This window comes from Peromyscus californicus, unplaced genomic scaffold (assembly GCF_007827085.1).
Source record: "Peromyscus californicus insignis strain IS unplaced genomic scaffold, ASM782708v3 Scaffold_6__1_contigs__length_162567912, whole genome shotgun sequence".
Classification (NCBI taxonomy): Eukaryota; Metazoa; Chordata; class Mammalia; order Rodentia; family Cricetidae; genus Peromyscus; species Peromyscus californicus.
Window position 1 is genome coordinate 3005001 of NW_026294584.1, and position 25718 is coordinate 3030718.

At 43.5% G+C, this 25718-nt stretch overlaps 2 protein-coding genes across 2 annotated transcripts in view; one reads left to right on the top strand and one right to left on the bottom strand.

The window, feature by feature from the left end:
* The window catches only part of Fgl2 (fibrinogen like 2), a 3607-nt gene extending 225 nt beyond the window's left edge, over positions 1-3382 (bottom strand). The window contains exons 1-2 of the mRNA XM_052721117.1: positions 2741-3382; positions 1-958 (exon numbers count right to left, since the gene is read on the bottom strand). The exon at positions 1-958 is cut by the window's left edge and continues 225 nt beyond it. Coding sequence (XP_052577077.1) covers positions 252-958; positions 2741-3311 — 1278 coding nt within the window. The 5' untranslated portion in view covers positions 3312-3382 and the 3' untranslated portion in view covers positions 1-251. The remainder of the gene's footprint in view (positions 959-2740) is intronic.
* The window catches only part of Ccdc146 (coiled-coil domain containing 146), a 158306-nt gene that overhangs the window by 58464 nt on the left and 74124 nt on the right, over positions 1-25718 (top strand). The gene's annotated exons all lie outside the window — the stretch shown is intronic.

Here is a 25718-nt window from a genome sequence, read left to right on the forward strand (position 1 = left end):
CAACTAATAAAAATTAAAGGGTTTGAAAATATAATGTATAATTGTCAATATTTCCAGAGCTTTCAAGCATTCCTTGTATAACAGGAACAAAGTAGTCTTTTTAGATATTTTTAGCTTTATTTTAAAAGCTGTGAAGTTTAAAAGGAAGTGTTTCAGCCATAGGAAAGGAATATAAACACGCATATGATAAAGGTCAGAAGGAATTCATTGCTTTTAGATAGTGAGTGCCTGGAAAGATGAACACTAGCAATTTACGGCTTGAAATTCTTGGGTCTAATCATCATCTTGGCCTGCTTAAAGGAGGACTTGTAGCCACCAGGCTGTGCTTGGCTTATACCTGGCCAGGTGCCCCAGAAAATCCCATTGCGGACACCTTTGTATTTCTGGTGATAATATTTGCCATTTAAGTTTGCAGAGAGACATGCATCAAACCACCAGCCTGAACTGTAGTAGAGCCCACAGTTCCCAGAAGGATATCTGTCATTGTCTCTGTCTGGGGTGGTGAAAAATTTCAGATCATGGTTGTAATGTTTACTGAAGCGCAAGGCATCTCCCGCTGTGCCATTGTAGTTACCGATATGTAATCGGTATTTGAGAAATTCATTAGCCACGTAAAATTGATCATACAAGGCATACAGTGTGACACCATTAAAGTCTTCAAGATCTATTCTCAAAATCATTTCCTTACTCTTGGTCAGCAGATGAATTTTATCATTACCCAGCCAAAATTCTCGGTCAAGGTTTCCAAAGCCCACTTTGTAGTCTTTCCATTCTCTGGTGAAGTTGGTACTTCCATCAAGGCGAGCCTGCAGGACCGTCCAGCCTCCGCCCATGGTCTCCATGTCACAGTACACCTCAAAGCTGCTGTGTCTGGGATCAGGTGTGACTCTGTAGGTCTCACTGCCTCTCTTTCCTATTGCATAGTAGTCAGAGCAATCTTTGTATATTAGATGTTGAACTGAAAGAGGGAAGAGAGAAAAGCATGGAATTCTGTTAATAAAAGTTATGCATCTGAAGAATTCTTAGACTCAGAAACAATTTGATAAGTTAGTTAACGGTGATAATGGAACTTGGCTCTGATACGCTCACCAGGACCTGGTTAACAGGACTGTCATGGTTGGTAGTAATGGTGACAATGCTGACAACAAACAGTAGTAGAACAACTAACTATACCAAGGTTTAGTGATGACCAACTACCCCCAGAAGCTCGGCCAAGCACTGGGACGTCTGGGGTGGAATCCGCACATCAGCCTTGTGCGGCAGGTGTTACTGCCAGCTTGCTTACATGGTCACTAGTCTCAGAGAAGATCCAAGATTTTTCCCACTTCAAACAAGTGTGAAGAGCAAGGACATAAAGTCAAATCTGCCTGACAGAGAACTTGTTCTCATAACCACTGCTTTCCACAGTCCTAAAGCTGAGATGAGTCTGTCTCCTGGGACTGCATTCTAGACAGAATCAGAAAGTGTTCTAGGATATGTTCCAAATGAAGGGTCAGCCTTCCTGCCACAACATTGCTCAGAAACTCACTTTCATTTTACCTAACAACTATATAAAGAGGTTCAAGTGAAAAAAAATGCTTTCCCCAATAATATACCAATATTATTCTGAATTTATTATTCAGGAAGGCATAGTCAACCAATGCTTCACAGTTTGATTTCTAGATGAAGCATCAGGATGATTATGAGCAGTATAATCAGTCAACAGGGTTTTGTGGAGATCAGAGACTAACTATTCATTCCCAGTCAATTTTTATAAAAATTCGAGTCAAGTAAAGTAAGTTTAATGTAAGATACTTGTGAGGCACAAAAATCTATGTGTATTTCGAACTCATAATATTTCATTTTCTAAAACTTTTAGGAGAAAAGTAAGTAATAGAATCTTTTTTTGTATCATTACAAATCACTGTGCAGTGCCATATCTAATATACACCTTGTGATGTCACTTAAAACATCAGCATCTACCTGGTGATATGCAGGGTGAATTCCATCCAGGCTACCAGGGTCATTGGTGACAGTGGTCCTTGACACCATGACCTCCAGGAGATTCCAAATGAAAGTGATCTCTACTATGTCCCATTAACCTCACAGTCAGGATGAGCACAGATCCTAACATAGAAGTGGCCTGCTAGGGTGTGGCAACACCATCAGCAAAGGTCCTGGGAATTCAGGAATCCCAGTCGACAATGCCATGGGCACAGTAGGCCGTCAGTCTGTGGTCTTTAAAAATAGTATTATTGGGATGGTGAGGCTAAGTCTCAAACCAAAAAGTTTGGCATACACATGAAGCTGCTTTTATTCTATGTATAAAATCTCCCATTCTCACTAGGTATTTGAGAGCACAGCAGATTGTTTGCGAAAGCCTTTCAAAACCACCTGCTGCTCTGAGAAGTGGCCCGCAGCCACCCAACACCTGATTTCCGTGACCTAAGTAAGCACAGCCAGGATCTTTGTAATATCTATCTTGAGACACTGAGACAGGCTAAACGCACTAGCTCGGGAGGAATCTGCTTCTGCTCCTGTATAGGTCTAGAGACTGACTGAAAGTGTTTCTAGTGGATACAACTAATAGGATTTTCGTAATTAGATCCTTTACCACTTCTCACTTGAGAAAATACTTGTTTCTCCTGCTGTAACCAATAGATGAAAGGCTCATTAACTTACTCCCTCGGGTTAATGTTTACAGCCACTATCTCTCTATACAGCATTCACGAACAAATGGTAAGAACCTCATTACACCTACCCGGCTGTGGCTGGATGTACTCTTGGCTGGGACACTTGGAACATTTGCCGTCCAAACTGTTGACCACAAACGTTAGATTTGCCACTTTGTCGTCAACGTAGGTCTCGATGTTGTTCATATTTACAAGATGGAGCGTCTCCAGGCGCCGCTGCAGCCCCTGGATCCCGTCCTCTGCATTCTTGAGCTCCGAGGACAGCTTGTTCACCTGACTCTCCAGTTCCTGGACTCGGCTGTCGGTGGCCATCCCGCCCGGGTCTCGATGGTCGTCAGCCTGCAACTTGCAGTCCTGACAGGATTTCCTCAGACTGTCCACGGCTTCCTTGAGGGTCCGTACTTCTTTGAGCACCTCCTCTATGCTGCTGAACTGCCGCGGAAGCTGGAGGGTCAGCGTGGGCAGGGTGAGCTGGAAGGGGCACTGGCTCCCCTCGCACTTCCCGCTGCCCTCCAGCCTCGCAGGGCAGGCGGCCTGGGCGCTCGCATCCTCCAGCCCCTCGGTCAGGTTGTGCACCTGCCCAGCTCTGCAGGCAGCGAGGACCGCAGAGCTCAGCCAGAACCAGCCTGGAAGCCTCATCCTCGAAGTGCCTGCTCCCCCGCCCGACCCAGCGCTTTAATAGCCACAGCCCGCCTGACTCAGGCTTTCTGGGTTCCCAGAAAAGGGCGGGCGCATTTGCATCACCAGTCACAGGAGCCACACAGGAGGAGGAGAGGGTCCTCAGTCAAAACCACACATAACAGAATGCCTGCCGTGGGTGGCACGTCTGCTATTCAAGATTCACTGTCTTGGTTTTTAGTAAAGCACAAGTAAAGTCTTTTGTTTAAAAAACAATTGTAATACAAATGCTCAAAGTACAGCACTTAATTATACTGACCTCCACTAGTGGGGAAAGGATTTAAAAGTCTAAATGTCTGTGAGTTTCTTCCCACTAAATGTGATGTGAAATGGAAAAGATTGTTTCCTCACTAGTTTGGGGCACCAAAGACCTGTCCTTGAAGACTAGACTTCCCGTGAATTCTTACGTACTTTCAATTGCTTCTGACCAGAACAAGGGGCAGCAGCTCTTTAAAAGAACATTTTCTTTCCCTCTTTCATCTGTTTGTAAAAGGGAAGAAAACTGGAATGATGCTGGGTTTTCTCCTCTGACAGCATAGGATATATAATTGTCGGTGCCTAAAACACTTGGAAAGGCATCAGTCTTTCTCACAGCCGGCTGCTGTCTGGTCCTCATCATTCTGCCCAGGAGCTGGGGGCAGAAGATTGCTTCCTTTAAGTTATTGTGCATATTGACCTCTTGTAAGATTCTAGAAAGGATTTTATTCAACATTACTGACACAGATAAACCCATTTTTTTTTATTTGTACTGGTTAAGGCACTCTGTAATCTATCTCTTATTTATTTAGACTAGGTCTCATATAGCTCAGGTGGCCTTGAACTCTTTGATTTTCTTACCTCTATCTCCTAAGTGCTGGGTGACAGGTATGTGCCACTACATCCAACTCTCATTTATTTCTCAAGCCAAATTTCCTAAGACGTTTCTCTACAACCTCTTAATTCTAGCTAAACTACCCTATTCAAATTCTCAAAACATGGCAGGCTTACTCTCTGCGCCCGAGACTGTATTTACTTATGATGCCAGACCTGGCGCTACCTCAACAGGACATAATGGTCATTAGCTTTGCTGAGCCCCATTCCTGTTACAGAGCAGGAGGAATTCAGGTATTCTTTCCTCACATAGAAATAGTGTATACAAGGGAGAAATGTGGTATATAAAAACATTGTCAAATACACCTTATGCCTCCTTGTCTTCCAACTTCTTCCAGCCTTCAAATTTCTTTCCTTTTCCTTCCATTCGATGTATTCAAACCAATTTTAAACCAAAAGTTTAGCTCCCCCTTAAAAATATCTAATTTCATTTCTCCTCCTCATCCACTCAAGTCATGGCACCCCGTGTTGCAAGGGAGAAATAAATGGATAATTTTAAAGAGAAAGAATGGCATATTAAAACTTACCTTGTAAAGTGGGCCTATGTAGGATGAGATTCTGGGACATTTTTAACAAGCTAGAGCACAAATCTATGTTTACCAGCCAAGAACATATTCATTGTATAGTCAATACCATGCTAGACCGTATATACAACATGCTTGCCAAAACATTGCTGATCTATTTATTAATAATATTCTAATGATACTCTGTAGATGACGTGCTAAATGGTCTTATTAATAAAAAACATGGAGCCAGATATAGGGGTGAAAACCTGAGAGATCAGGGAAATAGAGAAAGCCATAGCTAACCTCACCTTGCCAACTCCACAGCTTCCAAAGGCGAGCTACTTCGTGTCTACCCACGCCTGTATGCCTTGCTGTTCTGCCATCTGATTTGCTTTCTGTCCAGCTACATCACTTCCTCTTCCTGCCCAGCTCTGTCACTTCCTGTCCATAGTTAACTAGTGTTGGAATTAAGGTATGTGCTATCACACCTGGCTCTGTTTTCTAGTGTGGCCTTGAACTTACAGAGATCCAGACAGATCCCTGCCTGCCAAGTGATAGGATTAAGGGCGTGTGTGCCACCATTTTCTGGCCTCTATGTCTGTCTAGTGGCTGTTCTGTCCTCTGACCCCAGATAAGCTTATTAGGGTGCACAATATATTGGGGGACACAATATCACCACAATACTCTGAATACACACCACCCTCCTGAGAACTTGGACTACACTAATAAACAAATCAAAACAAAACAAACAAACAAAAACACCTTCCCTTTCTTGGAGACACTGAAGGCCTCTTCTTTTTCTTCATGTTATCTCCCTGTGTGGACGTTGGACTTTCTAATGAAATCCTAAACATTTCTAACTTTCTAAATATGACAGAAGCACAGCTTTCTGATCTGGACATGGTGCATCATTCATCTGTTTGAATGAGGGATTTGTTCTCTGGGGGCAGCCCTTGACTCTTCAGTTCTCTACACCCACCTAGTCAAGGCCTCATGTCCTAGCTCTACCTAAAAGGCTGTGTACCTTTGGAAACAGACTGCTGTCTGTCCAGGGGCCACCTGAAATTCTTAAAGTGAAAGCAGAAAATTGCTTTGTTTATCAGTGTTCTGGGCACTGATATGTGATCTTCAGGATTCTCAACTTCAAAAAAAAAAAAAGAAATCCTTGTCCCCAAATGGGTGTGGCGATATTCTCCTCTAATCTCCACACAGGAGACTGAGGCAGGAGGATCAGGAATTCAAGAACAGCCTGAGCTACACAGCAAAACTCTGTCTTAAAATAAAGCAAATCATTAGTCCCCAATGACAAGGCAGACACTAAGCAGCTACCACAAGAATGAGGCTCAGTCCACCCCTGGAGTTTGTAACCCCTGGGGCAGAATGCTGTGCCACAGCTGTGCCAGACCCTGCCACAGCGATGTCCCGCTGTGACCACTGGACATGCAGTTAAGTACAGAAGGGACCTGAGCAGTAAGTAATGAGCCAGTGGGTTTATGGTTTTGAGAAGGTGTAGCTGGAAATTAATCCCAGGTCTGTACCTTTTCTCCTGTGCCACACAGAGAGAACGGCAACACACTGGAGCCTTAATGAGAACAGCCTGGTGCTGATATCAATGCTTAGATCAGGTGGGAACCAGGGGAAGTCTTTGAATAAAGACACAGATTCCTCCTCCTCCTCTAGGATCATTTTAAGGATTCTAACCAAAAAAGAAAGTATAGACTGGAAATAGACCAAAATCTGCTGTTCAATAGCCTACAGGACATATATAGCCATCTGCTCATTCATATAACCTGAATCTCAGGTTAGATGTTAACAGAACTGGAATATTCCATAGGAGCCTTGAGATGTCCATTAGCCAGTACTTATCACCAAATTGCCTTCTTATAAACTCTGTGCCAAACAAAGGCAGGTGGAGGATTCAGGAGATTCATGGGCTGTGGCATCTCATTTTGTTGTCAGCTAGTTAAATTTCCAGAGACTTAGAAAAGTTGATGTAACCAATGTTGAAGAAACAAGACATATGTATGTATATCTTACATTGGAGGTTAATCTTAGTTTCTTTTTTATATTCTTGAAACAAGACAAACAATAAAATATAATAAAGAAATTACCAACAGTGAAGTATGGCTTATGGCCTCATCTTCATTCCTGCTAGTTGTGGTAAATGCATCCTAAAGGCATCACAAGTGCTGAGTCAGCGAATGTTGTGTTGAACCAGGACCCTGAGGTCTAGGTTTCTGGAAGACTGGCCTGTAGCTAGAGTTTTCCTGCCTGGCCCACAGTCAGGACAAATCTCTGTCACCCGCCAGTCCCATAGCCGCTCAGACCCGACCAAGTAAACACAGAGACTTGTATTGCTTGCAAACTGTATGGCCGTGGCAGGCTTCTTGCTAACTGTTCTTACAGCTTAAATTAATCCATTTCTATAAATCTATACCTTTCCACGTGGCTTGTGGCTTACCAGCATCTTCACATGCTGCTTGTCATGGCGGCGGCTGGCAGTGACTCCCTCCACCTTCCTGTTCTCTCAATTCTCCTCTCTGTTAGTCCCGCCTATACTTCCTGCCTGGCCACTGGCCAATCAGTGTTTTATTTATTGACCAATCAGAGCATTTGACATACAGACCATCCCACAGCACTGGCCTTGTAATTTTTTTTCAACTAATCAAAATATAACCTTGTTTTATTGTGTTTCTCTGTAAAGACACCATAAGCATATATGGTTGATGAACTCATGGCTAAGAGAACTATATGATAAATTCCTGACAGAAGCTTGCAGCAATCCTTATACTCTCCATCAGGCACATTACAGACAACCCTTCAGCACTCTGCTATCAACAAAACCCACACAAGTGGTAAAAGCATGGCATTAGCCTAAAAGAAAGCAGAGCATTATCTTTCACTTGAGCTAGGAATATAGTGTTAGGTAACTCAAAAATAATGTGCTATTCTGTATATGGCCCTAAATGACCCCAGAGATTTTAGAGTTGTTTAGTGTAGATCTGAAATGCTGTGAGTTATATGTCTGGTGCTCAGATTGGTATTTCTGGGATGCTATGGAATCTTTAAGAGGTGGTCCTGGGCAAAGGTCGCCTGAAGAAAGCTGCAGGTGATTGAAGGCTTGCTGTTGATGCGGATTGTGGGACCCCAAGCTTTTCACTTCCTCTTTCACTTCCAGCCATAAGGTGGATAGTTTTCTCCACCCTGTGTTCCATCAGTAAAAGGACTGAAACCCCCAAATGACAAGTTGATTATGTCAGGGATTTATCATAGTTATGGAACACTAACACAGATTGCAAATACATTTTATTTGTTTATTTTATGTGTTATGAGTGTTTTGCCTACATGTATGTCTGTGCACCACAGGTGTACCTGGTGCCCTTGGAGGCCAGAAGAGGGCATCATATCCCCTGGAACTAGAGTTATGGATGGTGTGAGTCTCCATGTGGGTGCTGGGAATTGAACCCAGGTCCTCTGGAAGAGCAGCCAGTGCTCTTAACCACTGAGACATTCTTCTAGCCTCACAAATAAATTTTGGTGAGTAACTTTCAAAGGTGGAATTCATGAATAACTGAGGACTATACATTTTTCTAAAGTACATTTTAAGCTGAGATGATTAAATTGATTTTACCTGTTTTATAACTTGCATCCCTTAGAGGTTTGTTTTGTCTACATTTGGCATTTTGAATAATATATTAATATGAATTTATATAGTATATGAGATATAGGTACATTGTATGTTATATACAATATGCAATGTGTTTGTTATATAATCTATGTAATATCAAATGTAGAATTTAGCTTAAAACATTCTTCCAGTTTTTTAGTTCATTGCTTAGTTATGGAAAAATAAAAATAGCAAACTAATTCTGTTCTAGTGAATAATTTATTCAACACACATCTCTTTTGAAGGCCTGTCCTTATACTCTTAGAAACTGACTTTTAAAAGACTTCAAAGTTTATCTCCTGAAATATACATCAGCATGTAAACGTTTAATAATTTGAAAAGGTCATGTCCACTGTTGCTTATAGCTAAGAAAATATCTGAACTGGAGTAAATAATGTACTTCTAATAATTAGTGTTGAAACACATTGATAGTGCCCCACCTAAGTCCTTCTTTTTTAAAGTGTTTTTTTAAATGTAACATTCTGAGGTGAAGCATTAACCTACTCTGTTTCTGCTTTGATGTTATCTGTAATTGGGGCCATTTCCTGTTACTTAGGGTGACAGAGAGAAGACAGCACTGATGATTGTTATCGAAAGCTGTGAAACAGCCCCATTCTCCCCTCTTCCTAGGCTCTCCCCTCCTCCTAGGCTCTCCCCTCCTCCTAGGCTCTCCCCTCCTCCTAGGCCCTCCCCTCCTCCTAGGCTCTCCCCTCCTCCTAGGCCCTCCCCTCCTCCTAGGCTCTCCCCTCCTCCTAGGCCCTCCCCTCCTCCTAGGCCCTCCCCTCCTCCTAGGCTCTCCCCTCCTCCTAGGCTCTCCCCTCCTCCTAGGCCCTCCCCTCCTCCTAGGCTCTCCCCTCCTCCTAGGCCCTCCCCTCCTCCTAGGCCCTCCCCTCCTCCTAGGCCCTCCCCTCCTCCTAGGCTCTCCCCTCCTCCTAGGCCCTCCCCTCCTCCTAGGCCCTCCCCTCCTCCTAGGCCCTCCCCTCCTCCTAGGCCCTCCCCTCCTCCTAGGCTCTCCCCTCCTCCTAGGCCCTCCCCTCCTCCTAGGCTCTCCCCTCCTCCTAGGCTCTCCCCTCCTCCTAGGCCCTCCCCTCCTCCTAGGCCCTCCCCTCCTCCTAGGCTCTCCCCTCCTCCTAGGCTCTCCCCTCCTCCTAGGCCCTCCCCTCCTCCTAGGCCCTCCCCTCCTCCTAGGCCCTCCCCTCCTCCTAGGCCCTCCCCTCCTCCTAGGCCCTCCCCTCCTCCTAGGCTCTCCCCTCCTCCTAGGCCCTCCCCTCCTCCTAGGCCCTCCCCTCCTCCTAGGCTCTCCCCTCCTCCTAGGCTCTCCCCTCCTCCTAGGCCCCCCCCTCCTCCTAGGCTCTCCCCTCCTCCTAGGCTCTGATCTCCTCCTAGGCTCTCCCCTCCTCCTAGGCTCTGATCTCCTCCTAGGCCCTCCCCTCCTCCTAGGCTCTCCCCTCCTCCTAGGCCCTCCCCTCCTCCTAGGCCCCCCCCTCCTCCTAGGCTCTGATCTCCTCCTAGGCTCTCCCCTCCTCCTAGGCCCTCCCCTCCTCCTAGGCTCTCCCCTCCTCCTAGGCTCTCCCCTCCTCCTAGGCCCTCCCCTCCTCCTAGGCCCTCCCCTCCTCCTAGGCCCCCCCCTCCTCCTAGGCCCTCCCCTCCTCCTAGGCTCTCCCCTCCTCCTAGGCCCTCCCCTCCTCCTAGGCTCTGATCTCCTCCTAGGCTCTCCCCTCCTCCTAGGCCCTCCCCTCCTCCTAGGCTCTCCCCTCCTCCTAGGCTCTCCCCTCCTCCTAGGCCCTCCCCTCCTCCTAGGCCCTCCCCTCCTCCTAGGCCCCCCCCTCCTCCTAGGCTCTCCCCTCCTCCTAGGCCCTCCCCTCCTCCTAGGCCCTCCCCTCCTCCTAGGCCCTCCCCTCCTCCTAGGCTCTCCCCTCCTCCTAGGCCCTCCCCTCCTCCTAGGCCCTCCCCTCCTCCTAGGCCCTCCCCTCCTCCTAGGCCCTCCCCTCCTCCTAGGCTCTCCCCTCCTCCTAGGCCCTCCCCTCCTCCTAGGCCCTCCCCTCCTCCTAGGCTCTCCCCTCCTCCTAGGCTCTGATCTCCTCCTAGGCTCTCCCCTCCTCCTAGGCTCTCCCCTCCTCCTAGGCCCTCCCCTCCTCCTAGGCCCTCCCCTCCTCCTAGGCCCTCCCCTCCTCCTAGGCCCTCCCCTCCTCCTAGGCTCTCCCCTCCTCCTAGGCCCTCCCCTCCTCCTAGGCCCTCCCCTCCTCCTAGGCTCTCCCCTCCTCCTAGGCTCTGATCTCCTCCTAGGCTCTCCCCTCCTCCTAGGCTCTCCCCTCCTCCTAGGCCCTCCCCTCCTCCTAGGCCCTCCCCTCCTCCTAGGCCCTCCCCTCCTCCTAGGCCCTCCCCTCCTCCTAGGCTCTGATCTCCTCCTAGGCCCTCCCCTCCTCCTAGGCCCTCCCCTCCTCCTAGGCTCTCCCCTCCTCCTAGGCCCTCCCCTCCTCCTAGGCCCTCCCCTCCTCCTAGGCCCTCCCCTCCTCCTAGGCTCTCCCCTCCTCCTAGGCCCTCCCCTCCTCCTAGGCCCTCCCCTCCTCCTAGGCCCTCCCCTCCTCCTAGGCTCTCCCCTCCTCCTAGGCCCTCCCCTCCTCCTAGGCCCTCCCCTCCTCCTAGGCCCTCCCCTCCTCCTAGGCCCTCCCCTCCTCCTAGGCTCTGATCTCCTCCTAGGCCCTCCCCTCCTCCTAGGCCCTCCCCTCCTCCTAGGCTCTCCCCTCCTCCTAGGCCCTCCCCTCCTCCTAGGCCCTCCCCTCCTCCTAGGCCCTCCCCTCCTCCTAGGCCCTCCCCTCCTCCTAGGCCCTCCCCTCCTCCTAGGCCCTCCCCTCCTCCTAGGCTCTGATCTCCTCCTAGGCTCTCCCCTCCTCCTAGGCTCTCCCCTCCTCCTAGGCTCTGATCTCCTCCTAGGCTCTCCCCTCCTCCTAGGCTCTCCCCTCCTCCTAGGCCCTCCCCTCCTCCTAGGCCCTCCCCTCCTCCTAGGCCCTCCCCTCCTCCTAGCTGAACCACTGCTGCTTGTCACCACCTCTTCTGCCCCTACATTTAACGGAACTGTTTTGATCATGTTTGCATGTTTAAGGGTGTGTATTTTGACAATTGATACAAATCAATTGCGATGATGGCTAATGTATACAAAAAGATGATACGGTAACAAGTTTATCAGTCACATATAATTTTAAAATAAATATTCAACTTGTTACTATGATCATCTCAAAAGATACCAAGATGTGAGAATTCAAAGAGCTTTGGGACTGTAGCCAGTGAGACTTGGGGAGGAGCCTTCTGCTGACTCTCATGCCCCTAGGCAGCTAGGGCTTGATATTGTCATCTGACCCACGTGGAGATCAGATTAGAGATCCCTGATATCCTTTACAGGTGCAGCATTTTGTGATTCTGAATGTTACCCAAACATTGGTTCCATAGAAATGCTGAAGGCCTGTGGATTCCCAGCTGGTCATCCCCTCCACTTGGACCAGGCTATGCACTAATCTTGGAGACAATAAGGACTTTAAAAAACAAGACAAAATAAACAAAAATGGGGGTGTTGCTAACTTCTTGGCGGGTGAGGAGGGGTCTTTAATTTGGGAGCAATGATTTTCAAGCCTGAGTCAACCTTGGGAAAAACTATTTGGCCTTTAAGTGGGGTTCACTGAGTACACCTTCCCTGAATGCCTCTGATCCACCCACTGCATCACTGCATTGTCCCACTGTTTAAATCATTATTTGTTTTAATTCTGGATGTATGTATGTATATGTTATGTGCACATATGAATGCAGGTGCTCTTGGAATCCAGAAGACACTATCAGACCCTCTGGAGCTAGAATAGCACGTACTTGTGATCTACCTGATGTGGGTACTGGGAGCTGAACGCAGGTCCTCTGCAAGAGCAGTCTGTGCTGCTAACCACTGTGCCAGCCCAGTTATTTTTGTTATTGTTGTTTGTTTTGCTTTGCTTTGCTTGTGGCAGGGTCTTTCTGTGTAGAGCAGGGTAGCCTTGAACTCACAAAGATCTACCTGCCTTGGCCTCCTGAGCCTGGGGATTAAAGGATTTGGCCTTTTTTTCCCCTGCTGTTCATGAAATGGAAAATTTTAGAATCATTTTCTGTAAATTAAACCACAGATTGGCAGCAGGTGTTTATAGCCACCACTGGGTCAGACTCATGTTGCCGGAGCAGAAGGGAGCCCCTGTCCACTCCTCCACCAGCTTCACCTTTTCCTCCCCAACTCCCAGCCGCCCAGACCCCTCAACCACAAAGCAGAAGGAAATTCTTTAGAATGAACCTTCCCTTTAGAATGAGAAGGTTCTTAAAGGAGAGTCATTCCCATACAAGTAGCATGTTAAAGGTCTAGAATTTAGTGAGTGCAGGGCTTAAGTGCACAAATGAAAGACTGCAGAATACACAGGACAAAGGTACAGTTTTAGCTGGTGTAGTGGTGCACACCTTTAATCCCAGCATTCAGGAGGCAGAGGCAGGCAGATCACTGAGTTCCAGGCCAGCCTCATCTAGAGTGAGTTCCCAGGACAACCAGGGCTACATAGTGAGATTCTGTCACACACACACACACACACAAACAAACAAACAAAACCTCCCAAAAGTACAGTTTTATGGATACTGAGTTTCTTGGCTTAGGGTTATGTTCTATCTTTCTATCTCTGCTGCTTTTCCTTATGTTCTCACCTTGTTGGGTCTTTGCTTCTGCATTAGGCGAAAGTAGAGAAACAGTTGCTTTTAGCAAGTAAAATCATGTGTATGCCGTGTGTGGGGACTCTCCTCTTGCCTAGCCTGGTAGGCCATGTAGGTTGCTCCTCACTGCGCCACAAATAGCCAGCATGTGCCCTTCATTATGTGGTCCGTCTTTTCTAATTTTTCCTCACATTCCCACCCAGACACAGCCGACGAGGGGGAATGGGATGAAGCTGATCCCAGAGGACTGAAGAAATGGGAGAGATGATAGAGAAACAGGAGCATGAAGCACAGGGAGAGGAAAGAGAAACTGAATGGGGGAGGGCGACTTTGTTACGCTCTTATCTAATGAAGATATTAAGTCCATACATGAAGTGGATTTTTTTCAGAACATGTAAGGAGCGAGCAGAATTATGAGACATGAGTAGAATTAGAGACTTGGGCATCAAATATAAATGTCCTCTCCACCCTGACGGTGGCCAGTCTTGGTAACAGCTGCTTTGGCTTATGTGATAATGTCCCTGACAAAGTTAAATAAACTTGTAGGGTGTGCAAGTTCCAAATAGCTCAACTTTACAAACTGCACATTTTTAGCCAACAGACACAATCCCCAAATGTTGAAAGGAATACTGCTGTGAAGTTGTTTGCTGTCATAACAATACATTAGAATTCCTGAGCTTTCTGTACTTTAAAGTTCTATTAGTGTAGAAAATTGAAAAAAAAAAAAGTGTTGTCAGGTAGGAGCCGAATAGAATAAAATAAAGAGTAACATAAAGCAGAACAAGTGGCCTGCAGCGTTTATTCGGCACCTTGAACTTTAAGCTGCCTTTTCACAGATCTACAACCTTGGGATGGGCCGCTCATCTGGCAGCACCAATCCCTCACAGCCAAGGGACTCCAGAAGCCACCAGCCCGACTGAGGCAGTGTCCTAATTTTATACTATTTCATCTAGATTGTTCCTTTAATGTTATAAAATCTAAAAAAAACTTCTACAAAATAGGGTTTCTTCACATCTAAGTTAAGTGCAGTGCTTCCAAGATTTAAGAATGTGATACCACTTCTTTACGTCTTTCAAAAATAATGGAGAGTTCCTAAAAGTGCTAGTCACATACTTCACTGGATCGGAAGTTCAGTTTCACCAGCCTGTACTAACCATGTCTGAAATATTTTCCCATTTGTCTTGTCTTACATTAGAACATTTTCATTCAATATATTTTGATTCTATTCCTCCCCTCCCTCAACTCCTCCAGGATCCTCCCTGTCTCCACCTACTCAACTCTCAAAAAGAAAAAACAAAAAACAAAAAAAAAAACTGGTAAATAAAAAATAGCAAAACAATACAAATAGTGCACAAAAATAATGGAGTCCATTTTGTGTCAGCCAGCACCTCCTGGGCAAAGGGGCTACCTCAGGTGTGTTACACTCAGTAGCATTCGGTTAGACAAAACTGATTTTCCCTCTCCCAGCAGACAGCAATTGCAGATAGCTTCTTGGTTAGGGGTGGGACTTAGTGTGCACGTCCATCCCCTTCTCAGTGCTGGGATTTTGTCTAGTTGGAGCCTGTGTAGGCCCTGTGTGTGCTGTCACAGTCTGAGTTGGTAGGTGCACCAGCCCTGTTGTGTCTGGAAGCGCTGCTTCCTTGGAGCCATCTACCACCTTTGGTTTTTATAATCTTTCCACCTCCTGTCATAGATAGATCCCTGAGTCTGGCTGGGCAAGGATTGATAGAATATCCCACTTAGAGCTGAGTGCTCCAATGTCTCTCATTCTCTTCACAGTGCTCAGTGTGGGTCTCCATACTAATTACATCTACTGCAGGAAATTTCGCTAATGAGGGCTGAGCAGTGCACTGATCCAGGGCTGTAGCAGTTCATCATTAGGAGTCATTTCATTGCTATGTGCTTTTAGCAGAACAATAGTAGATTTTTCCCTAGCACCCGTGACCTACATAATCTGAGGTTCTTGGCCACTTTATCAGTGCCATGTTCTAACTCATGGAGTGAGCCTTGGATCCAATCAAAACTTGACTCCTTCCACCACATGGGTTCCCAAGTCAAGTGTGGTGATAAGTGCCTTTACCAGCTGAGACACTTGGCTGGCCTCTTGTGCATTTTACAAAAAGCAGAAAACCACAAAAATTCTAGCAAGTGTGAAGCCCTGGTTCAATTCCCAGTACTGCAAAAAGAGAGGTGGGGGGAAAGGGATAGGGATGGGGGGCAGATGTGACAACAAAAATCCCACTACTCTTTGTTCTGGTAAAACTTACATTTTAATGACTGTTGGTATATAGTACCTAAGGCCCATTAAGTACATTCACACTGCTTTCCAGCCATTACACAGTTCATCTCCAGGTCTCCTCTGCATCTCAACTCCATATCTACATAACTTCCTATTCTTTATTCTCCCAAGCATCAAATAGCAATGACCCTTACATAACTGCAGTTGTATAATAATTACATTTGTGTCTGGCTCACTTCCTTTAACATAATGTCTTCACATTCTATCCATGTTGTTGGTTTGTATCAAGAGGTTTGTTATTTTATGAAAGCTGAGTTATGCTACATTGTACATCTCAAATTTTTTGTGTTTAGATTCTTTTAAAATTAATTTTTGTTAATATTTGCACACACTTATATTGTGTACTGGATATTAACCAACATGGGATAATTAACATATCCATGACCTTAAATTTTTCATTGTTTTGTGATGAATACATTCAGAATCTGCTTTTGCAGCCAGGTATGGTGGTGATGCCTGTAACAGCAGCACTTAGAAGGAAGAAGGATGGGGGTCATGAGCTTGAGACAGCCCTGCACTAAGAGCAAAATTCTGCCTGGGTGGGGGAGGAAGGGAGGGATGGAGGAAGGGAGGGAGGGGAAAAGGAGGGAGGGAAAGAGGGAGGGAATGAGGGAGGGATGACAGAGCCTTTAGTCGAATTGTGCAATGCATTGTCGTTAATTATATTCACCCAGCTTATAGGTGCTTTTAAAAATCTTTGTTAAGACTTACAAATTGTTCAAGCTCGAACTGTTTAGGAGGCCCCCAGAGAGTGGGACCAGGACCTGTCCTTGGTGCATGAGCTGGCTTTTTGGAACCTAAGGCCTATGATGAGACACTTTGCTCAGCCTTAGTGCAGGGAGGAGAGGACTGGGGACGTGCCTCAACTGAATCTACCAGGCTGGGCTGACTCCCCAGGGGAGACCTTGCCTTGGAGGAGGTGAGAATGGGGGGTGGATTGGGGGGAAAGGCTGGGGAGTGGGAGGAGGGAGGACAGGGGAATCCGTGGCTGATATGTAAAATTAAATTAATTATAAAATAAAAATATTTATTTTAAAACAAAGACTTACAAATTGTGCATCTTAATAGGGTTCATTGTGATTCTTCTATACATGTACAATGCACATTAATCCAACCATGGTTTTCCCAGTCTCTATCCATCTTCCCCACCCCAAATCTCTAGTAATCACTATTGTACTCACTGGTCAGCATTGTTTTTAGCTCCCACATGTGAGATGGATGATGGGAGCACTGGTTTGTCTCTGACAAGCTTGTCGGTCTTAATAATGCCTTGCACTGTCGTTCATTCTGCTGCAATGTTGAGATTTCATTTTTCTCTGTGGCTAACTAAACTCCATTGTGTATATATCACATTATCTGTCGATGGGCACCTAGGCGGATGCATACGTTAGCTACTCTGAATAGCGCTGCCATAAGCATTGGCACACAGGTATCTCTTTAGTACAGTGATGTCATTTCCTGTGGATATAAACCCAGGCAACCTTTGGATACTGTCTCAGTTTCTTTTCCTGGTGCCGTAATAAAACACTCTGACAACGGAAGCTGAAAGGAGACACATTTCATGCGTTCTGGCTCTCAGTTCAAGGCTGTACAGCCTGTCGTGTAGGAAATGAAGGCAGTGGGAGCTTGGGCAGCAGTCAGTCAGGAAGCGGAGGACGAAGACTGCACACTGTTGCTCAGCTCCCTCTCCCCCACAGTGGGTAGGGCTTCCTGCCTCAGTTAACAGAGTCAAGGTAATCCCCACCCGCTTGCTGGGGCCCGTTTCCCAGGTGGTTCTAGCTGTCAAGTTGACAGTTAATATTAACCATCACTGACATACTCCAGTTTGATGGAATTGTTTAGTTTTTGAGGAGCCTCTGTGCCTTTAGCCATAGTTGCTACACTCATTTACATTTCCTCCAAGAACATACAACAGTGAATCTGTTTTGAACCCTCTGTGCGTTGGCTGTTTGGAGTTTTGCTAACAGTCATTGTCACTGACACGGATGGTTATAGTTTGCGTTTCCCTGATGTTTAATGACGTTGAGCACCTTTTCATATACTCATTTTTTGAGGAGTATATATTCAATCACTTGCTCACTTTTATTGGATCATGTATTTTGCTGCTCCTTCAGTTCTTATATATTCTGGATACCAGTCACTTATCAGACAAACATTGGACAGTATTTCCTACCTTTCTGTAGGTTGTCCCCACTCGGCGGATTGGTTCCTTTGTAATGCAGTGTTTTTAACTTGATGTAATCCAACTTCAATTCTTGCTTTTGCTTCCTGTTTTTTGTGGGGGTAGGGAAAATCATTGTAGCAGTGTCCGTAAATCTTCCCCCAGGTTTCTCCCAGTACTTTCAGGGCTTATTAAGGTTTTTTTATTGTTGTTGTTGTTGTTTTTAATCTGTTCTGAATGGGCTTTTATATAGGAGTACCAAGATTTTATACAGAAGTACTTGAGAGACCAAGTTTCAGTCTTCTGTATGGGTCTCTTATTTATCCATTCGGTGACTGACAGTCACTTGGCATCATTTCCTTTTTTACAAAAAACACTATTGTGAATTAGGCACCCAGACCCTTAGTGTACAACTGCCTGTTCAAATCTCAACTTTTAAGTCTTTTGTATATAGTGTATACTCAGAAGTGAAATTTCTAGATAATATAGTGATCCCATGTTTTATTTAAAAAAATCTATCATACTACTATACTGTTTCCACAATTGCATCATTAGTATCTGGATGCGGTTGTGTGTGGATGGGTGTGGATGGGTGGACATGCACATGTGTGTGTGTGTGTGTGTGTGTGTGTGTGTGTGTGTGTGTGTGTGTGTATGGGTGTGGATGTGTATGGATGGGTGGACATGCACATGTGTGTGGATGGGTGTGGATGGGTGTGGATGGGTGGACATGCACATGTGTGTGGAGGCCAGAGGTTGATCTCACATGTTCCCCTCTACTGTTCTCCACATTATTTTTGAGACAGAGTTTCTCACTGAACCTGGAGCTCACCCATCGGCTAGACTGAGTTTTATGTGGTGCTGGGGATCTTAACTCAGGTCCTAGCACTTTGCCAGCTGGGCACAGCTGGATCACTTTATGTTCCGGTGGACATGGCTAAGCCTCTCCCCATCCTTACTGTCACGGTGACCTCTGTGTGCTCCTCTTGACAGCCAGTGCACTTTTACCAGGCTTCTGATTGTCATTTTCCAAATGACCAGGGATGCAGAGCTTTTTCATGTTTGTTGGATATATACACACACACAGACACACACACACACACACACACACACACACACACACACATACATAGATAAATATCTTATTCCTTTGCCCATTTGCAATTAGGTTGCTTGTTTCTTACTTTTATTGTTGAGTGTTAAATTTGCTTTTGTCATTTTATAATATTTATAAATATAAATAACACATAAGTGCATTCTGTATATTCACATGTATATTTATAATTGTGGGTGTAATTTTATATGCAAACATTCATTCATATTGTGTGGTTTCATAAAAATTAGAATATCTTTTAATAGTTTTCACTATTTGAAATTGTGAATTATGATACAGACCCTAAAATCTCCACAGTATAAAAATATGATTAGAAGCTGAGAGGTGGTGGCGCATGCCTTTAATCCCAGCACTCGGGAGATAGAGGCAGGCAGATCTCCATGAGTTCAAGGCCAGTATGGGCTACAGAATGAGTTCCAGGAAAGGCTCAAAGCTACACAGAGAAACCCTGTCTCGAAAAAACAAAACAAAACCATATATATATATGATTAGATCAGTACTCAAGAAACTACCACTCAAACTGAAACGGCAGACACTTGCAGCTCCCAAAGTGCCCTCCCATCTCCCCAGATGTCATGAACCTGATTTTAAAAATTGTATTTTGTTCATATTTGTCACCTCAGAAATATTTTTTATTTTATATTAGTCCCCTTCCAGCTCCCAAATCCCCCTTCTACATTCATGCTCTCTATATATGTATCTATATGTTAGATATAAATATTTAAATTTAGAATTGACATATAGGAGAAAACATTTGTCTTTCTGAGTCTCATTTATTTCATTTAGCATGATTCCTGCAAGTGACATAATTTCATTCTTCTCTCTACTGTATACATGCACCACATTTCTTTTTCCATTCATCTGTTGATGAACATCTAGGCTGGTTCCATAATATGGTTATTTACTAAACATGGATATGCTGGTCTCTGTAGCATCTGACTTAGACCCCACCAGGAATGCACTCTGGAATGGTATAGCTGGTCTTATAGTCCACTTTCCATTGCTGAGGAGGCTCCAACAGCGACTTTCACGGTGGCAGCACTGGGTTTACCTTCCCATCAGCAATGTTATTGCCTTCATCCCCCCGTGTTTGTGGTCAGACTGAGCTAACTTCCCAGTCCCCACATCTGTGAGTTCTTTCCAGTGTCTAGATAGTAATCCCTTGTTGGATGCATTGTTGACAATGACTTAGTCACTTTCTGTGTCTTCATTCTGGGGATTGTTTCCCTTGCTGTGAAGAAGCCTTTTCATTTCAGACAATACATTTGCTATACCTTGCAATTATTTCATGAGCTATTGGAGTTCTCTTCAGGAAGAGATCTTGCCTGTATCTTAAAGTGCCCTCTCATTCTCTCTCTCTCTCTCTCTCTCTCTCTCTCTCTCTCTCTCTCTCTCTCTCTCTCTCTCTCTCTCTCTCTTTCTCCACCCTTCCCAGCTCAAGTCTTACACTATACATGGTGAGAGATAAGGATCTAATTTTATTCTGGTACGTGTGGATATTCATTTCTTTAACAGCATTTATTGGAAAGGGTTTTGTGTGTGTGTGTGTGTGTATGTGTGTGTGTGTGTGTGTGTGTGTGTGTGTGTGTGTGTGTGTGTGTGTGTTTATATGGTGTGTGTATGTGGTATGTGTGTGGTGTGTGTAGGCGGGCATCTGGGGACTGAATTTAGAGTCTCATGAACACTAAACCAAGTATCTTTTCTCCAGTGCATGTTTTTGACATCTTCTGCCCTTGATTTTTATGATCATACTATGTGTTATTTATAGTGTTACCACCTGTGTTTTAATCCCCAAGGGCCATCCTTCTGTTTAATTTGTTGTTGCTCAGCGTTTGTTTGTTTGGATGCTTATTGTTGTTCTGTTTTAGACAAGGTCTCACTGTGTAGCCCTGGCTGGCCTGGAACTCGCTCTGTGGATCAGGCTGACCTCAAACTCAAAGAGATCTGCCTACCTTGGCCTCCTGAGTGCTGGGATTAAAAGCATGTGCCACCACACGCAGCTTGTTTTAAAGTGGATGTGATACAGAAAGTGTTATTTTGTATTTGGATTATTTCACTCTGTTTGGGAAAGCCATGAATATTTTGGCATGTGTTTTTCTATTGTTTGTTTATTCCACTAATTATCCATTATGTCCTCAATGAATATGAACAGTATTTCAAACTTTAATCTATTATAAATAATACTACATGAGAATCCTTGTACATGTCTCAGTATATATATGCATGCAGCTTGGTGAAATGTCTACCAGGAAATGCTTCATAATAGGATTTGTGTTTCTTCTACTTAAAGGGAACTTTCCCAATGTATCTCCAGGAGTTTTCCCACAGCTGTACACCCTGACATTTGATAGGTCAGTAACTTGTGCTTCTTTGTGTCAGTTACACCAGATCTACATAGTTATTTTCAGTAGGTGGGTAGTGAAAAGTAGTACTCTAATTTATTTCGTTACTCTCTCATTATATTTTAATAACAAATGCTATGTTGCCTCTTGTTTTATATATGCAAAGATGTGTTTGTGTGTACATACAAATATGTTCATACACAGTACCTTCACGTATATTTTACTATGAAATTGTATATTATTTTCTTAAAATAAAATTACAGCAGTAAAAAGAAAACTCGAGCGTATATACCCTTTAAGACAGTTTTAACAGATTATCACTGAAGTGCAGTCATTTTCTCAGTTTCTCATTAAAACTGAGCATTAGGGGCTCAGGATTTAGCTCAGTAGTAGAGTACTTGCTAAGCATGGGTGAACCCTGGATTTAATCCCTAGCACAGAAAAAAATTAATAAATCTGAGTATTATCATTATTATAAAATTCTTTCAATATCCTATGACAAAATAACTGATTTCTTTAATTTCCCTGGTGAAGCTAGGCAATTTTTCATGAATTCCTAATCATTCGGATTTAGTTAAGAGATTTTAATTTTTTTCTAATTTATGTGAGTGTTTGCCTTCATGTATACATGTGTGCCACATGCATGCTTGGTATCTGAGGAGGCCAGACGAAGACATCAAATCCCTTGGGGCTGGAGTTACAGCTGGTTGGGAGCTGCCATGTGGTGCTGGAACTGAACGTGGGTCCTCTGCCCAGCAGCTGGTGCTCCTAACCATTGAGCCATCTCTCCAGCTCTAAGACTTTCATTTTTAAGACCTCTCTTCTTCTATTGTGATGAATTTCTTTATCTCTTGGATTTTTAAAAAGTGTTTAAATCTATCTCTATTAACCTCTTGTGGTTTTAGTGTTTGCGTGTTTTTTAATTTTTAATGAAATGCAAAGATCCTTGGATATTTTGTTTCATATCTCTTAACTTTTTCCTTATGTCCTCTCTTATATAATTAGCTGTCTATATTTTATTTTGATTTCTTAATTTAAAACTTTGAAAACTGACATAAAAATGTGTTTGTCACATACAGCATATTGTTTTGAATTGTGGAGTATCATGGTCTAGCTAATCAGCATGAATTACCTCACATATTTCTAGGATGATTCTCAGGACTTTTCAGCTATGGTCACCATAGGTGTACAGTACATACCTTGAACTTATCGCTCCTATCTAGCTGAATTTTGTACCTTTAGCTAATATCATCTCAGTCCCACCTGGTATCACTCCAGCTCTGGAAACCACTCTCCTACTTTGTGTGTCTGTGACACCCACCGTCTTGGCATCCCCATGTGAATGAAATCATGTGGTATCATTTGTCACTGCCCTGAGTGCCCAGCTTACTCCACTTAGATGATGCCGTATAGGTTCATACGTGTTGTCGCAAATGATAGGATGGCCGTTTTCTTGTAGGCTGAGTGATACTTGTGTCCTGATAACTCATCTTCTTTACTCACCCATCTATTGAGGGGACACACACATTGATTCATGGCCTGGCCATTGTGGATGGCTCCCCACAAGCATGGAAGCAGAGATACCCCTTCAGCATGCAATCTTCTTTCCTTTGTATATGTACTCACTAATGGATTTGCTGGATCCCTCCGCTTTCATGATTTGATTTGATTTTTTGTATTAGCTTATAATACTCTAGAATTGACATTATATGTGGGGATAAAACCTAATCTCCTCTTGCCAAATGGCTAATGAGGTATTTCAGGGCAGTGTGTTGAGGAGTAACAGTACTTCCTGCTTTAGCTTCAAATAGCACATCTTATTATTTATAGAATTATACATAAGCAAGGCGTATTCATAGGACTGCTAGTTTCTACCTGACACTTCTTTCTCCATCAGAGAGTGTGAATAAATATCACATACTTCTAACATATCTTAAATCTAAAAGGGGCAATTGACATGGGTTATTGTTTTTAAATTTTCTGTAATTCATCATTCAAACCAAATAAATTTTATGTACTGAAAAATCTCAGTGATTAATTTGAGAGTTTTCTTCTTTTTGATATACTTTATTGTCCTCAAACATTTGTCCAAGTCTTCATGTTTTCTCATATATCTTCATGGTTTTCTTTATAAAAATTTCTCATGTTTCTTGTTCTGTTGACTTTTAGGTTTTATTATTTTTTATGCTGCTGTTGTAAATGAGATCTTTTCTTAAAATTTTCAGTTGCTATTTTTAGTAACTAGAAAGCTCTCTGGTGTACATGGATCTTGTTATGATTATCAAACTACAGGAATAATGTTTATTTGTATTTTTCATAGAAGGCATTTGTCTAGTTACAGCTCAGTCTTTTGTTCTTCCAAGGTTGTTTTCTTGTTTAAATACTTTGTAAACATTTCCGGAATTCCTTATGTCCAGTGAGCATGTTCTGACCATGAGGACCCTTTTATATTCTAATATTAATGGAGATCTTCTTAGATTTCCTTAATTTAGTAGGTGCTGGCTATGTGGCTGAAATTAGCATGTGAAATAGTAAATTCTCAGTGGCTCGCACCTAAACCTTCACAGCAGCGTAGGAACACAGCACACTGACTTGGCCTCTCCAGTCCCACAGGTGTGTCTTTTTACACATCAAACTCCTGTTTTACAGCAACCCCATTGCTTCCTTTAGGGGGAAGTTATATTTGCAGACAGGAATCTGTAGACCAGAGACATTTGTTGCTGCTAGATGGACTTGTTTCTATGCTTTTCAGTACAAAGAGCTGGAAAAGATAAATATTTTAAGATAAAAATACATCACGTTACTATCAATTTTAAGGTCAGTAACACACCAAATTTACACAACCTCTTCATTCTTATAGATTTATCTTGTTATCCACCAAAACCCCATTTTACAATTACCCGGCTTTAATTACTCATTCACCATCACACAATGGACATAATTGTTTCAGAATAACTCTACCAACAAAGTGACTATGAAAACAGATGTGGTCTTTTTTCTTAGGGAACAACCTAGTCGTGATTTCTACTAGAATTGCAATGGTCTCTGCAAACAACTCAAAACAGTTATGTTCATTTTTTTAATTTCAGTGATCACTTTTAAATTTTGTAGTTCAACTATTGTGTTATTCAACTTTATATCCACAAAACAGAAAGTATTGTAAGAATTTAAGCTTCTGCCTAGGGCTCATTCATGCTGTTTCCTCCATTTCCTTTCATAACTCTGTTTTAAGGCTTTTCTTTCCTTGGTATTTGTAAATGCCTTTTTGTTACTCATAGGTGTCTTCTGAATTTTATAGTTTTCTTATAATGATTATTTTTAATCATAAGACCATTTAATGCCTTTGTCCACTGTACCCTCTTCCACCTTTCCTTTATATCTAGAATTAAGTAGATGGCATCTCCTTCTGCAGACACTGTGCATCCTTGTGGTCTTCACACCTCTCCACCTGGACACCACTGGTTTCCCTGCCTTGTACTGTCTCCATCCATCTAAAGGTTATTCATTTCTGCATTTTTCTGTTCCGCAGAATAGAACAGTGGTTAAGTCCTCAGAAAGTTTCTCACCAGCTTTGTGGTTTTCAACCATTACTTGAGTTTTCTTTGTATAAACTTTGGGTTATAATGTCAGTTTCATAATGATGTCGTAAGTATTGAATATGTGGATAGCACATAACATAATATGTGATATGCAGCAATATTTCAGTAAATAAAATGTTGATCACTTTAAACAATGTGTAAGAAGTGATTCATAATTTTTATATGGGTATTCATGTAGTAAATATTTATTAAATCCATTTTTTCATTGTTCATTTATTTGGTGAATATTTATGAATAGTATTTCCTAAGTACTTCCTAAACGTACTCTTGCTTTATTTATTGAAGAAGATTTTGAGTCTGCAGGAGTTAGGTCTTGGTGATACAGTGGTGGAAGAGATGGACATGGTCCCAACCTCAACAGAATTTTTCATCTTCTGTCTTCTCAAAAGCCATTTCTAAGCCAGCAACTTTGCTCTGAGAAGTCCCCTTTGATGTTTCCAGTTCCCTGGTGCTTGATGCGCCTGCAAAGAATGATCCTGTTTGCCCGCCTAACTGGGTGCTGCTCAGTTCCTGCTTTATTCAAACCTCTACTCAAATGAAAACTGCTGGGGGATTGTTCAGAACTTCTCTGTACTTCCCTTACAGACTACAGTGTGGCTTTAAAACCCATAAACTATACTTCCCAGAAGATCATTAGCTTCAGGATAACATTTACAACAGAGGAAAGTTCTTCATGTCAACTGAGTGTTTCCTGTTTTTCAGCCCCAACAGAACTTAGCTGACTGACTGCTCCCATGTCTTTATAACCATTTTGAGCCTGTCTGTTGTTCCATCACAGTTTTATTCCACTGAAACTAAACAGCAAGTCCACATCAAAACCTATTTTAAATATAAATAATTTTTATGACATTTGAATTCACCAACAAAGCATCAGATTTAGGTTTATGCTATTTTTTTCATAAAATTATAGAAAAGCAGCAAGAAAATCTCTGCAAGTATGAAGTGTTAGATCTGAAGCCTGGGGAGACACACTCATACAGCCTGATCCTCGGGTAGGTCTAACAGTGAGCAAGGAGACAAGGACAGGCCCAAGGAATGGCCTCCCCAAAGTTCCCACACCAGTTTAGAAGCTGGGCCTTCTTTTCAATCAGTTGAATGGC